This window comes from Salvelinus sp. IW2-2015, linkage group LG15 (assembly GCF_002910315.2).
Source record: "Salvelinus sp. IW2-2015 linkage group LG15, ASM291031v2, whole genome shotgun sequence".
Taxonomy (NCBI): domain Eukaryota; kingdom Metazoa; phylum Chordata; class Actinopteri; order Salmoniformes; family Salmonidae; genus Salvelinus; species Salvelinus sp. IW2-2015.
In genome coordinates, this window is record NC_036855.1 from 24,665,358 (window position 1) to 24,681,609 (window position 16,252).

The 16,252-nt window shown below is 44.6% G+C and overlaps 1 protein-coding gene across 1 annotated transcript in view; it reads right to left on the reverse strand.

The window, feature by feature from the left end:
* The window catches only part of LOC111974333 (oxysterol-binding protein 2-like), a 22,763-nt gene extending 8,829 nt beyond the window's left edge, over positions 1-13,934 (reverse strand). Inside the window, exon 1 of the mRNA XM_024147516.2 lies at positions 13,608-13,934. Coding sequence (XP_024003284.1) covers positions 13,608-13,765 — 158 coding nt within the window. The 5' untranslated portion in view covers positions 13,766-13,934. The remainder of the gene's footprint in view (positions 1-13,607) is intronic.
* Positions 13,935-16,252: the final 2,318 nt, after the last annotated feature.

A 16,252-nucleotide genomic window follows, 5' to 3' on the forward strand; every position in this document is an offset into this window, starting at 1 on the left:
ACAATCGCCCAACACTGGACAATATTGCGGAGGGGAATAAGCATTGCCCTCGGTGCCACGGATCCCGGTTCCTCGTGTGCGTCATGCTATGACAGAATCAGGATTTGGCGTAAAAAAGCCATGACCCCATCTGCCTGGTGTCAACATACAGCTGTGGTGGTGGATAATGCATAAAATGTCTTCCTGGCACACGTTAGGTCCCTTATACCAATGTCTATGCCCCGAAGAGTTAGGCTGTTCTGGAGGCAAAGGGGGTCCGACCCAGTACTTAAAGGTTAACTAATAACACTAACCACTATTTATATCTGTGTGGTCTCTATCATATGTGTGTATGTTTGTGCATATTAAAGAAAAAACCTTAAAGGGTTCTCTGCTGTTCCCAAGAGAATCTCTTGAATAACCTTTTTGGTGCAGGTAGAACCCTTAGGTTCCATGTAGAACCCTAAGGTTCCATGTAGAACCCTTTCTACAGCATGGTTCACATGGAGCCCAAAAAGGGTGCTACCTGGAACCAAAAAAGGTTCTACCTGAACCAAAAGTATTCTACCTGAACCAAAAAGTATTCTACTGGAACCAAAAAGATTCTACCTGAACCAAAAAGGATTCTACCTGGAACCAAAAAAACGGTTCTCCTAGGACAGCGAAGAACTTCTTTGGATCCCTACTTCTTCTAAGAGTGTGTGTCGCCGCCGCGCCGAGTTCAACTGGCTATCCTCTCCTCCCCTGGTTAATGAGTACTACAGGGGAGCGCCTGTGTGGTGTCTAGTACTCACACCCACCCTGGGCTCAGCCTCAGACAGACAACGGACGGACGGACGGCACGACAGACAGACAGACAGACAGACAGACCAGACAGACAGACAGACCAGACAGCAGAAACGGCCTGCCATTACCACACCTGAGACTGAGGACCTATGCACTAGACACACTCAGAGACAAAACTCAGGGCTGCTACACAAAACCATAGCTTAGAGCCTTAATGATTGTTAAACACACAAAAACCCACACAGTTAAAAACTTTTTCAAAACTGTGCTGTCTAATTGTGATGATAAGTGATAATTTATTCTGCTCTCTCCCTCTTCTCCTCTCTTCTCCCCGTTTCACGCGATCACTCTAAATTAATAGAGACGACTTTAAAAATGGAGGTCAGAGGAAATATATAGCCTGTCTTTCTAAGGACACTGGTGCACTGTAGTTAGTAGACTAACGAGAGCGGCAGGGGTTGGGCTTACTGCCATCATGTAAATGTGAAGAAGAAAAGGCCCTCCAGCTTTCCCACAGCCTTTTGCCACAGGACACCAATTCACAAGCAACAGAATGAGTCCTTTGGAAAGGAGAGATTCTGTTGTCAAGAGACTGAAAATGAACGCTGTTCTCACGGTAACGTAGCAGCATACATTAGTAGTCTGTCTTCCACGTTCCAACCTCCTTATTGAGAGACGAGGACCACACTGCCCCATGTGGCCAACAATGAGACCCAAAGATTTCTAGTAAGATGTTGACCAAAACGTCCGGCAGCAAATACCAGTGGACACTGGAACAGAGCATAGCCCGGTCTTCGGACAGAATGACATCTAAATGTTGACCATAAATGATGACATACCTCTTACCGACTGTGAATTTGTTCAACTAAACTAAAATAACCTGTAACAAGACACACAATACATAAACCCGCTCTCTGTAAACAATGATATAACCTCCTTCTCCCATTCTTTGCAAAGTAAGTAATCTATTACTTTCACCATTATTTTAGCCGTGTTAGGACTCCCGGTGGCGAAGCGGTCTAAGCCACTGCATTGCAGTTGCTAGATATGTCACTACAGACCCTGGTTCGATCCCGGGCCTGTATCACAGAGCCGGCTGCTGATCGGAGTCCCTTAGCGGCCAGCTTCACTCAAGGGCCAGCGTGTTAGGGAGAGTTTGCCGGTAGTCACTGTAAATAAGAATTTGTCTTAACTGACTTGCCTAGTAAACAAATTGACAAGAAACTCTCTTCTACAATGATTGTCTAAATAATGGAAATACAAATACAGACTACACGGGGAAGTCCCTTTATATAAATCATCAACATTATTAAAAACACGTCTTCTTACCAGACTGGTCGTCATCATGCGGATGGCTTTAGCCTTGCCAGCTCCAGCCTGGACCCATCTCTGGCGCTGCCACCTCATGCTGGCTCAGTGGTAGGTGCGACCGCCGCTGCTCAGGACAATGTTACAGGCATCCTCCGTGTCGATACTGGCTCTGGCCAGGTTGATAGTGCCACGACATGTATGGCCATTCTCTGCCTGTCTGCGGGAACACCCAACAGACAGAGAGACGACGGGGACAAGACAGAACAGACAGAGAGAGAGACGGCCAAGACACAGAGACAGACAGAGAGACGGGGCCAAGACACAGAGACAACAAGAGAGAGACGGCCAAGACACAGACAACACGGCCAAGACGCAGACAAGACAGAGAGAGAGAGACAGGGCCAATACACAGAGAACAACAATTAAAAGAGACGGGGCCAAGACACAGAGACAGACGGGCCAAGACACAGGACAGCACACGCCAAAGACACAGACAGACAGAGACACGGGGCCAAGACCAACAGAGACAGAAGAGATGGGGCAAAGACACAGAGACAGGACAGAGACCAGGAAAAGACACAGGGACAGACAGAGACGAAGACACAGATACACCAAATCACAGAAACAAATCACAGAAACAATATGGAACACAGGGACAGAGACGGGGACAAAAAACCAAAACAGAGAGAAAGGCTGGATAGTAGTGGAATCCCATGCGTCTGTCTTCTACCACTAGCCTACTTATGTCTACTAGACCACTGAAGGGCAAATGTCCTTCCTGATGCAGTCGCTTCATACTTGTGCTGATAAACATGATCCGAAACACCTCATTATTTAGATATTGTGGATGTGCAAGCCTCAGTACAGGTACAGGTACAGGCTCAGTTACAGGTACAGCCGGAGGAGGCTATCAAGGCAGGCAGGAGAGCGAGGATAGAGGACAGAAAATAAGGAACACATGCAGTTGAAGGAAAAGATAGTGCTTTGAAAGGCATGAAAACAGGCAAGAGCTTCCTTGGCTTACTGTCTCTAGCCCATTTAGCCTTCATGTGAACAGTGTTTTCTGTCCCCAGCATTTGCACATGCACAATTTTCCAGCATACCAGCCAGCACGTGTATGTGTATACACATTCAAACATACACAAAAACAGAGAACAGTCATCGTCAATCACTCACATGTTCTGGTGGCTGTGCTGAGGATGACTGTGTGTTCTGGGCAGAGAAACTAGGTTGCACTTTGATGGCACAGAAGTGGATAACGGGCCATTGTGTTGACTCCAAGCCCTAAAATGGACAAAACCAAACATGAATAACACTGAGGGACCACAAGGCAAGAGGAGGAAAGAGAGCAGAAAAAGGTTGGAGAGAGAGAGAGAATAACAAGGTGAGAGAGACCGACATAGAAAGAGAGAGAAAACGGAAGAGAATATGCCTTGCTTGGACAAATTCATTCCACATTTACAATAATCATCATTAGTATGAGCAAAACTGTACTGCTGGCCTATCATCAGAGAAGAGACAGAGTGAATGACAATTTTAAAATCTCAAGAAAGAAGAGTAATATGATTAACCAAACAAATAGTTCTTGGCGATAATCAGTCTTCTTAGTATTTATGAGTGCGTGTGTAGACCAGTGTTTGTCTAACCCTCACTTGAGCAGACAAGCTGTTGAGCAGAGCCAGCAGATCAGGACAGCTCCAACAGCCTTTATCCTCCAGCAACCAAAAGCGCATGAATGTGACACACTCAGAGCACAACAGACATTTCCACAGAAGGATGGCTGTGTGTTAGTATCTGGTTGTACACCGTGGTCCAAGTCCCAGACATAATTACTTACTTAGTATCGTTGCAGTCCCTGGATATGTCAGATCACTGACCTCCTGTAATGGTAGGAACAGCTAAGCTCAAAGCAAGCTTCTGAGGGATTAATACAAACACGCCCTGTGGTGTAGTGTTTGTGTGTGTGTACCGAAATGTGTCCCCAAACATCATCCTCATTGACCCTGGCCCCACTTGCCAGAACCAGCTCCTCCACAGCAAGTATTCTGCCAATGTGCACAACAAACCACGACACACCACACACACACACACCACACACACAACACACACACACACACACACACACACACCACAAACACACACAACAGGACACACACACACCACACACACACACACACAACACACACCACACACCACAAACCACACACACACACACACCACACACCACACCACCACAGAGACATTGCAGGCCTTAATGAACACAGTCATGTTCAGGGTTTCTGTCCTGAAATGACCGAAAAACTCCACTTTTGGCTCTGAGAAAGTTTAGAGTTACTTCTCTAAAGCTCTGCCTCCAGGATCAGCTTTCACATCACTGCTCCAACTGGTTCAACTTTGCCTACGTAAAGCTATAGTCTCTCATGATTTACCCCACCATGAGTAGCCGGCCAGTTACACGTAGGATTTAGTTTCTGGGTTCCGAGATTAAAAAGTAAAGCTCATCTAAACAAGAACTTTGGCGTAAACGTGTTCCCTGGCTCCATTTTAGAACCGGATAGGGGACACGAGTCATGAACAAAGCCCAGAAGAGAAGTGTTTGTCAACAGGCCCAGCCTACAGCGAGCACCAGCGCCCAAGCTCCAGCTATTAACTGGTCACACCACTGTGAGTCTCTGCTGATGAAGCAATGTCAAGATCCATTGATCTCTCTGCCCTGTGGGAGGCAAAGGCCATGCAACGCCCAGAATATACAGAGTCAAGCACAGCAGAAGCTGAGAGAGAGAGATAGACAGAAATAAGATGGATAAGAAGTAAGAAGAGACGGTTCCTTTCCATGAAAAAGGACCATAAGCCACCAAAAATATGTCCATAAGGAACATACAAATCTGGTGCAAAATGAAAGCAAACGAGTCTATTTTTTTTTTTTAATTAAAGCATACAAAAAAATATTTTCCAGAACTAAAAATGATGAAATAAGCAAGTGCTTTGATTTTATTCAAACAGATGGAAAAAGGTCTTAGACAAACACATACTAGAAAAAAGCCTTAAAGCATTAAAATACATAATTCAAAACACAATAATTTGATTAAAAACCCTGAACAACAACACTACATTTCGCTATTTTGGCTGGCAGCCACACAAGTAAATTAGCTTACAAAATAAAAAGCAAGGTTATTTATTGCAAATTCGATAACATGGCCATCATTACACTACAGACCAAAAGTATGTGACAACCTGGCTCATCAACATCTCATCCGATGGGCATTAATATGAGTTGGTCCCCACTTTGCTGCTATAACAGCCTCCACTCTTCTGGAAGGCCTCCACTAATGTAGAACATTGCTGCGGTCTTGCTTCCATTTCAGCCACAAGAACATTAGTGAGTCGGGCAACCGATTTGGCGATTAGCCTTGGCTCGCAGTTGCGTTCCCATTCATCCCGAAGGGTTCAATGGGTGAGGGTCAGACTCTGTTCAGGCCAGTCAAAGTTCTTCCACAACGATCTTGACAAAACCATTTTGTATGGGCCGCGCCTTTGTGCATGGAGCAATGTCAAGCTAAAACAGGAAAGGGCCTTCCCAAACTGTTGCCACAAGTTGAAGCACAGAATTGTCCTTAGAATGTCATTGTTATTGCGTAGCGTTAAGATTTTCCTTCACTGGAACTAATGGGCCTAGCCCGAAACCTCATAAAAACAGCCCCAGATCATATTTTCCTCCATCCACCAAACTTTAACAGTTGCGCTATGCATTCGGGAGTCGTTTCTCCTGGCATCACCAAACCCAATTGTCCGTCGGACTAGTTGAAATGAAGGTGATTCATCACTCCACGGAACGCATTTCCACTGCCTCCAAGAGTCCAATAGCGCCGAGCCTTTACACCCTCCAAGCCAACGCTTGCATGAGCATTGTGCATCTCTTAGACTTTGCGCTGCTCGACCATGGAAAACCATTTCATGAAGCGCCGAGGAACAGTTATTGTGCTGACGTTACTCCGCGATTTCAGAGCTCCGTTCATTGAGGCTTGTTGTGGTCTATCACTTCGCTGCTAAGTCTTGTTGCTCCTAGACGTTTCCACTCCACAATAACAGCACTTACAGTGACGGGCACTCTAGCAGGCAGACATTTGCGAACTGACTTGTGAAATGCATCTATGACAGTGCCACATTGAACTGCATCGCAGTGCTTGAGGCCTCACTACAAAACCCGGGTTCGATTCCCAGCTGTGTCACAGCCGCCGATGACCAGGACTCCATGAGGCGAGCCACCCAAATGGTCCAGCATCGTCCAGGTTAGCGAGAGGCGGTTGCAGCCGGGATTTCCTGTTCCTATCGCGTCTAGTGACTCCTTGTGATGGCCGGGCCCTGCAAGTGATTTCGGTCACCAGTTGGACAGATTTCCTCCGACACATTGTTGCGGCTGGATCCGGGTCTTAATCGAGCAGTTCAAAAAGCCAGTGCAGCCTGGCCAAGATCGTGTTTTGGAGGATGCCAGCCTCTTGACCTTCGTCTCTCCTGACTCCATATGGAGTTGCAGAGCGATGGGCACGACTGTAACTACCAAATATATACAAAAAGGTTAAAAGATACAACAACAAACAACAACAAAAATGTATCCAGCTACATTTCCTAATGGTTTTGCTGAAAGCTGAACTGCATTATTACTGAAGAAAGTTGGCAACACCCAAGAAAGAACCAGAGGAAAAGTAGCTAGACATTAGTCAAACGCTGGCTCCTGAATGAATGCCGTGTGAATTTTCATCTAATGAGAGCGCAACTAAGCACAAATGCAGTCTGATTTGCCGAGCAGAAACTACAAAAAGAAGCATTTTAGATCGCGTTTTACAAACGCAACAAGATATTTTATGTGAAAAACGCAGACCCCTGCATACTCTACAATTAGAGCAGAGTGTCCAGATAAAGAAAATCTGGAGTATAGTTTCGATAGAGTAGATTCGAACAGACACAACAGAGCACACTAGAGTGAGTTACACAAATGGTACTTTATTGTACTGAAACTCTACTGTACTGTACATGAAACTCTACTGTAACTGTCACTGAACTCTATACTGTGGCTGCAACTCTACTGTTACTGTACTTCAACTCTACAGTACTGTACTGAACACGTTGTTTACTGTACTTTTTACTGAGTCTGACCGTCACTGCTATGTGCTCTGAACTGTTGTCAGACCTGTGTTACTGTACTGAAACTCTGACTGTATTTACTGACATCTACGCTACTGTACTACTTACTGTACTGTTGTACATGAACTCTACTGTACTGTGCTGAACTCTACTGACTGTACAACTCTACTGTACTGTACTGAACTCTACTGTACGAACTCTACCTTGTACTGTTACTGAATGCTTACTGTACATGTACTGAACTCTACTTACTGTTGCGTGTTGTTCTCTACTGTTATCTACTGAACTACTTACTGAAAACTGTTACTGTTCTGAACTCTACTGACTGTATCGAATCTTGAACTACTTACTGACTCACTGTACTGTACTGAACTCTACTGTTACTTACTTGAACTCTTACTTATCTGTACTGAACTCTACTGTACTGTAGCTGAATCTCGTACTGCTGAATACTGTACTGCAACTCTACTTGTACTGTACTGAAAACTCTACTACTTACTGAATCTACTGAACTTACTGAACGTCTGTACTTACTGAACTCTACTGTACGTGCGGTGTTGTTCTCTACGTGTACTGTACGTGAGCTCTACTGTACTGTACTGAACTCTACTGTACTGTTGCTGAACTCTACTGTATGTTACTGAACTCTACTGTACTGTACTGAACTCTTACTTACTGTACTGAACTTACCTGTACTGATACCCAACTCGTATGTCTGTTACTGAACTCGACTGTACTGTACTGAACTCTACTTACTGTACTGAACTCTACTTGTACTGTCGCGGTTGATTGTTCTCTGACTTCGTACTCTACTGAGCTCTACCGTGCTGTACTTTGATGTCCAAACTTATAAAACATAGACTGGCTATTGAAATTGATTGGGGCAAAGCTCATTAAAATCATGAACCAGTGTGTAGAATAATACCCAAACATGCAAAGGTAGGGATATGCATAGTATTAAACCTTGTGCTACCTATTTAGATACATCACTGTGAAGAGAATGACATACCATATCCATAATTATGCATTTCATTTTCTAAGGGAACAATGATGAAAATTCCTCATCGCAATTCCCTGTTTAGCGGCTGTAAATCACTTCCATTACTGTAGTTCAATAACCAATAATAGATTGTGTTAAGTCAATTGTGTCGTGTCAAAGCAGTAGTTTGTAAAATGTGTGGAGATTACTAAAATTCTGTTACCAAACTTCTGCATTCTGGTACAATATTTCCCAGTAAATGTGGTTTCTGAAAAATGTTATGGCATAAATTTGTTAAAAGTAGGCCTTGTTAAACTTTGAAATTCAATGGTTTTGATGTAGTGCTATTCCGTTACGCATGGAATTCCACAGAGAGAGGAGAGACAGAGAGGATCAAAAGATAGAGGGACAGCGTAAAGAGCGGGAAGAGAGAAGATGACAGATAGTAGGGAGTGCGAGGGCCAGCAGTCTGTATGTGTGTTGTGTATGCTTTGTGCTGGGTTAATCATTAAGGGGATTTACCTTCATTCCCCTGAGCACCACACATCCTTGACAAAACACAGATCCACCGATCTGGGGCGTTGTAAATGAACACAAAACAGCCGTCTCAAACCACACAGCAGAGACTGCTGCCACAGGCATTGAGGACCACACGGACACAGAGTATTATGCGACAAGAACACAGAGATATATTACGACAGGAGTATTATTATACAGAGCAGACACACAGGAGATATATTATACAGAGACAACACACAGAATATATTAGACAAACAGACACACAGGAGATATATTATACAGAGACAGACACACAGGAGATACATTTTACAGATAGACACACACACACAGGAGTAAAGATAGTGAGAAATATACAGCATGGTTAGAAGGGAGCACAGCACATTATACAAGTAGAGATAGGAGGAAAACACATGTAGTGACTAAGGAGGGAGAGAGTAGGCCTAATGAAAACATGAGACAAGCACACCAAGGCACGTACAGTATGACATGACCTGCTGAAAGAATGAAGCTGAGGATATTAAATACCTCCAAGTGTTTCATATTGTGCATTTTCTATCACACACACATTCAGTGACCTGGTGCTGAGCCCAAGGAGCCCACTAATGTGGTTAGATCACAGGTTCCCTCCTTTCCCCCTCTCCATCATCTCTAGCCCAGAACCTGCCTCTGTCTGAGGAAGGCAGTGATAGCAGGGCTCCAGACTAATGTCTTGTAATCTTTACTAAATCACTCAGTCGGATTTCCTCTCCGAGGTGAGTAAGCTGTGACGAACGTGTTAAAGCCGGGAGGAAAAGTCAATTAAGAAATGAAAAATGAAATAGGTGGAGAAGAGGAGGGAAGAGGCCATGTCACACAATGCCGTGAGATAATGGTGCTTGTTTACCTCAGTGATTTACACTGCCCGCCTGGTGAGTAGAACACCAGGAGATGGTGGGGGAAGGAGGCTGACGTGGAGGAAAAGAGAGGCTGCAGCCTGAGCAGAGATGCCGTGTCAGACCAAAGACGAGTCAATGGAGCAAGTGAAACGTTGCATCTCTATAAACCCCCGTTACATTTTAACTGGCTCAAAATGCTGAGTGTGTCATGTGTCAGCTACGCTGCAGACCAGAGATTATAGTCCACTACTGGCCTTTCACAGCCACTACCAGCTTTTTTCGACCAAGCCCTGACTTTGGCACAACTAGGCTGGGAAACGGGGATCATTGAACATCATTGGGGTCAAATTAGCGAGTGACATTGGTCAAGTGGGTATCGACTCACCCTTTAGGGATAACTAGTCATCCCTGCTTTTGAAAAGGGCAACAAAATCGATTGCATAGGCCACAACAACTGATCAGTGCATGTTGTGATGCCCGTGAAGTGAGTCATTCTGGCTTAAACGTGCGTCCATCTACAACTTGTCATGTAATCAATGCTGCGTAGTCATACTACAGTCATACTTATAGGCCTGCACAGTATGCATGTCTGACACAGTAATACCATGAAAACATAACAGAAACAAGACAAAAGGAACTGACTGCTGCTCAGAGCAGATGAAGTATCCATGAATGGAACACTGCATGTTTCAATGGTACAAATTGACCGCAGCCACATAGAGCATTATGTCTGTTACATCTCTCTGAAACAGGGTGACACAGCTGCAACCTACTGGAGCACTGACACAGAACATTGCTTCCCCTCTTTGACTCTAGAATAATGAGAAAGGGGGGATGGGATGAAGGGAGTGGGAGTGAGCCTAGACATAGTGATGCATGCAATGCCTCCACCTCAGTGCTGCTGAGCCAATGATGTTTTGCAAATCATGGTGGTACATCAGAGTGGGAGACATCAAAGGTACGGTAAGAACCTCCAGGTATGGAGAAGACACATAATTGGCATGTTAGGGGCTACTGCTTTAATTTAGAACCCCTTTAAAATTCAGACAGGCAGACAGACAGCTTCTACACATGCAGGCAGGCACAAACAAAGCCTCCAGCCAGACACACACAGAGAGCTCTGCCTGGCAGAGAGGAGATGAGGGGGGCATTACTCGGGCTTTCTTTTGTGGGGAACCTGTGCGCTCCACTGCCTCTGTGCTCAGATGTCGACAGGCTACCGTTACATCAGACAGCAGTCACCTTCCAACATAATGACTATTAATAGAGGGAAGACTGAGGGGACAGAGTTCTTTCCTTTCACCATCAGCACAAACAGGAGTGGGACTTTGGCTCCCTTGTCTCAGTTTCCACTAACCCCTCACTCACTGGCAAAAGGACAACAGGGCTCTTTGTGTGTGAAGGTGTGGTCATATGCATGTTATAGAATGGTATAAGATGTGTTTGGTGTCCACCAGGCCCCATCCCCTCTGACTCCTTCAGACACCAGGCCTACTACTGGTAGTTAGCCTACATTTTGGCCTGATGGGAGAGGTACTTGTTTCCTCCAGTGAGGTCAAAACAAACATTTGAGACWTTAAATAATTGTAGGTTGAAGTGACACATTTTTATATATATATACTGTATATAGCACATGAGCTGTCTCTGCCCTTGACAAAACCCTGCTAGCATGAACCCCATAAACTGAGTGGCTTAAAAACCCCTACGCTGGTTTTAGGAGCCAATTACACTCCCTTTCTACAGCAAACAAAATTGTCAACATTTTTAACTCTGATGTTTCTGGATGGACCTCATTTGGAGGACCTCAGAGGAATATTCCCACTTTCTGTTAAATAATTAAGCACAGTCAAATTGGGTTGGGTGAACAACAGTTGTTACATGTAACTCCCCCACCCACCTCCTCCATTGTTACCCTCTGTCCTCCTGTTCAGAAGGCTGCCCAGCCCCCAGAGGAAACTTGATTCCGATTCAGGAAGCACCTGAGCCACAGGTGTTATTAGTATAAGCAGCACACAGGTGGCACCTGTTTACTGTGGGGAGAGAGGATGCTTGCATTCTACACGTCAATGTTTGTTTGCTCCCAGGGACAACATACAGTGGAGTGCATTTCTGTTCAATTCTAAATGCAATCATCTGAGTGTGTATTATATGTAGCTAACAAAATAATTTGGGTGGCAGAGAAGAACRGTGGTGACAGGGAGACTAGTTAGTGAGCTAGCTCGCTTGCTAACCAATTATATTTGTGCTAACAGTAGCAAGCTAGCTGGCCAAATAATTATTTCATTATTTTGCTAGCCCAACATTAAACTGAATACATGATCATTTATTCCTATTAGACTGAGTTCCAGTATCAACAAAGACTTGGCACGTATACCTAGCTACACAGTAAATCAACGACAGTTGAAATCACAGTGTTAAAAAAATGTGGGTTCAATTGACTCTACTGGGATTTAGCTTAACCCTCAAGAGAGTGATATGCTCTCTGGAGTTAGTGTTGATAGCTGGAGTTGATGTGGATGGAGTACTTTTAACTCCATTTAGAGTAACCAGAGACAGGGAGTTCAATCTATGGAGTTATCCACAGATGTGGGAGGTTCTATTTCCCAGCATGCTCTGTTGCAGGTTGATTTAAAAATTGTTTGTTTCAATATCTGTGTTTTCACATGTACATTGYTAGTTTTTTTATGTCACGCTACACAAAGATAAGAAATATACATTTTTCTAGCAACCGTTAGTGAGATAGTTGTTCCAGTTGACATGGTGTAGATAGTCTCCATATACTCTATTTTCTTCCCTACTATGGGTGAGTACGTAAATTCACTCTGGCTATCTACTCCGATTTCAGAGCAATCTCGTCTGAATGTGCCAGACCGCAGGATAACTGATGAATTTAAGAACGGTAAAATTCAACATGTGTTGTGCGGTGTCAGTTAAGTATTTTTTTAAGTAATTCAATTGTTGCCAGCAGCACAGTTACAGTCACTAACGCTCTAGATAACATGAAAGCAGCCTAACCAGTTCTGCTAGAGCAAGTTAAGTAGTCATAGTGAGCCGTTCTCTCATTTGTGTCTGTGTGTAGCTAGCAAGCTATCCAACTTTAGCCAGTTAGCTTGGGTGCTTGACTGCCGTTGTGAGTGACAGAATGTTCAGATCAACTCTARTCTTCGGCCAGAGCGTCCAGTGTGCGCTCTGAACGCTCCGAGAGCGAAATGCTCTGAATTTATGAACAGACAATCTGACAAAACTCTGAATTTACAAACGACCCTGAGCACACTGACACACTGGAGGCAATTTACGAATGCACCCTATGACAYGCATTCTAAATACAAGTTGTGGGTGATGTAAAAGTGCTGGATATCTTCCTGTTAGTGGGATTCCAAAAGAGATTGGATATCACATTGCAAAATTCCATAATGTGACACATTAAGAAATATTCAAATAAGGCTTTGTACCCTTATAACACAAAATGGGTGTGGGACCATTAAATTGGACTCCATAGGAGTTTAATTAACTCTTACGATTTTACTGTGTAGCATTATATGCAAAACCTGGTTAGAGCTAACCATTTCTAGCTAGCTTCAGTGACAGCTAGCTCATGCCAGCTGAGCCACTTGCATTCTGTCATTCTGTACAGTAGGTACATGATTTGAACATTCTAAATAACATATAACATGTTTTTTAAAAGAGTGATTTCATTGCTTAGCTAAGTTTAAAGGGCTTGGCATAATGTCATGTATTACCTAGCTAGCTATCTGTGAGAATAGCGCCCACTGAACAGTTTCAACACAAGTTACATGATGGGGTTTGTCTTAAATTGGTGTCAAGAAGTTGGCACAACTGTCTCTGTACTGTAGCTGTCATCATCATTCGTGTTCGTTTAACACTTGCAGTTGCAATACCAGACCATGTAGTTAGCCTGTAATTATGGCTTATACAAATATATTGTAATATTATTACACATGCTGATACTGTAATTACACTGTAATTAGCTCAGCTACTAGTGTCAGCATGTTTACCTGTAATACGACAGAAGGCCATTGCTGAGGACGAACCATCGGCGTTGATACCCTTTCAAATAGTTAGTCCATTTAAAAAGCCAGCCTTTGTACGTATCCGACCCCGGCGCTAGGGCCCCTGTAGGAGTGGATGCCGAACCCTTTCCCTGGTCGCTCATCCTCAGCTCCGCTGCAGATTGCGGTGTGCAGCCGGATAAACAAGGGACCGCGGAAACGAATAACACTATCCTGCTCTCCCCATATATACACCTACCGCCGATGAGTGCGGGGGAGGGTCCAGACCAGAGAGAGCGAGATAAACACTAGGCGTCCCTTTCACATTACACTGGAAACGGGGAAGGATGAAAACTGATGCGAAGGAGGAACTGGTTGTCACTAGTTACCACAGCCACAAAGTCGTAAACCCCGCCCATTTCTTCAATTTCTCYTTTTAAAATACAAAACAAAAAGGAAAAGCATGCGAAGTAATTAAGGGCATTCGTCACACCTGTAACATGGGCAATCATAGAATCAAAATCCTGTATGGCCACGTCGTTAAGAGCTGTCATATGCTCTCCCCTACGTTCAATATTCCAAATGCACATTTCTTTAAATAACGTAACTTAAAAGCCCGAGATTGATCCCAAAAATGTACAAATGATTTCCACAGGTAGGCCTACCATCTCACACCATATTGGAGAATATCTTCAAAACCAACCCCAAATGCAAAAGGGTGTCTATCAGCTGTGTATTCAAAAAAATAAATTGCTGGCAGTCCATGCCTACAATCATGGAGATCAACTTTGGAACAGGATTTAGGAATCGAAATTTCAACTAATAGCTATGATCGATCTTTTTTTTTTAAACACTTTTTTTWWAAATCCCTTCTATATGTACCAGGCATGTTGCTATACACGTTACAGTGATACACAGAAGTCACTACACAAATACCAAGCTGGCTAAATTCTACTCCCAAGTTGACCCCAAATGTGAACAATGCCAACATAACACTACAACTACATACACGGAGTGTACAAAACATTAGGAACACCTGCTCTTCCCATGCCATAGATAGACTAACCAGTTGAATCCAGGTGAAATTAATCATCCTTTATTGATATCACTTGTTAAATCCACTTCAATCAGTGTACATGAAGGGGAGGAGACAGGTTTAAGAAGGATTTGTAAGCCTTGAGACAATTGAGACATCGATTGTGTATGTGTGCCATTCAGAGGGTGAATGGGCAAGACAAAAGATTGTTTGAATGGGGTATGGTAGTAGGTGCCAGGCYCACCGGTATGAGTGCGTCAAGAACCGCACTGCTGCTGTGTTTTTCACGCTCAACAGTTTCCTGGGTGTTGTGTATCAAAAATGSTCCACCAGCCAAATAACATCCAGTCAACTTGACAGAACTGTGGGATGCATTGGAGTCAACATGGGCCAGCATCGATGCAACTCAATATTACAGTATGAAGGTGTTCCTGATGTTTTATACAATAAGTGTATGTTCTGGTTGTGCCCGAAACTGTAACGTCCTGACCAGAGTTCTTATGTGTTGTGCTTGTTTTAGTGTTGGTCAGGACGTGAGCTGGGTGGGCATTCTATGTTGTGTGTCTAGTTTGTCTGTTTCTGTGTTCAGCCTAATATGGTTCTCAATCAGAGGCAGCTGTCAATCGTTGTCCCTGATTGAGAATCATATATAGGTGGCTTGTTTTGTGTTGGGATTTTGTGGGTGGTTGTCTCCTGTGTCAGTGTTTGTGCCTGTCTCTTATACACATCTAGATGTGTATAAGAGACAGGTTTTAGTGTTGGTCAGGACGTGAGCTGGGTGGGCATTCTATGTTGTGTGTCTAGTTTGTCTGTTTCCTGTGTCAGTGTTTGTGCCACACGGGACTGTGACGGTTAGTACGTTTGTTTTTTCTATTCTTGTCTAGTTTTCTTGTCATTAAATCATGGAAACTTACCACGCTGTACATTGGTCCTCCGATCCTTCTCGCCTCTCCTCGTCTGAGGAGGAGGACGACTTAGACTGCCGTTACAGAACCACCCACATAACCCGGACCAAGCAGCGTGGAAATGGGCAGCAGCGACAGCAGCAGCGGTACCAGGAGGAATGGACATGGGAGGAAATCCTAGACGGTAAAGGACCCTGGGCAGAGCCAGYGGAGTGTTGCCGCCCCAAAGCGGAGCTGGAGGCAGCYAAAGCGGAGAGGCGGCATWATGAGGCGCTAGCAAGGCAGAGCGGCTGGAAGCCCGAGAGGCTCACCCAAAAATTTKTTGGGGGGYGGYKTAAAGGGGAGTGTGGCGAAGTCAGGTAGGAGACCTGTGCCAACTTCCCGGGCTTACCGTGGAGTGAGAGGGCGTCGTACTGGTCAGACACCGTGTTATGCGGTGGAGCGCACGGTGTCCCCAGTACGCGTGCTTAGCCCAGTGCGGGCTATTCCACCTCGCCGCACTGGCCGGGCTAGAGTGGGCATCGAACCAGGTGCCATGAAGCCGGCTCAACACATCTGGCCTCCAGTACGTCTCCTCGGGCCGGTGTACATGGCACCAGCCTTACGTAGGGTGTCCCCMGTTCGCCAGCATAGCCCAGTGCGGGCTATTCCACCTCGCAGCACTGGCAGGGCTACGGGGAACACTCAACCTGGTAAGGTTGGGCAGGCTR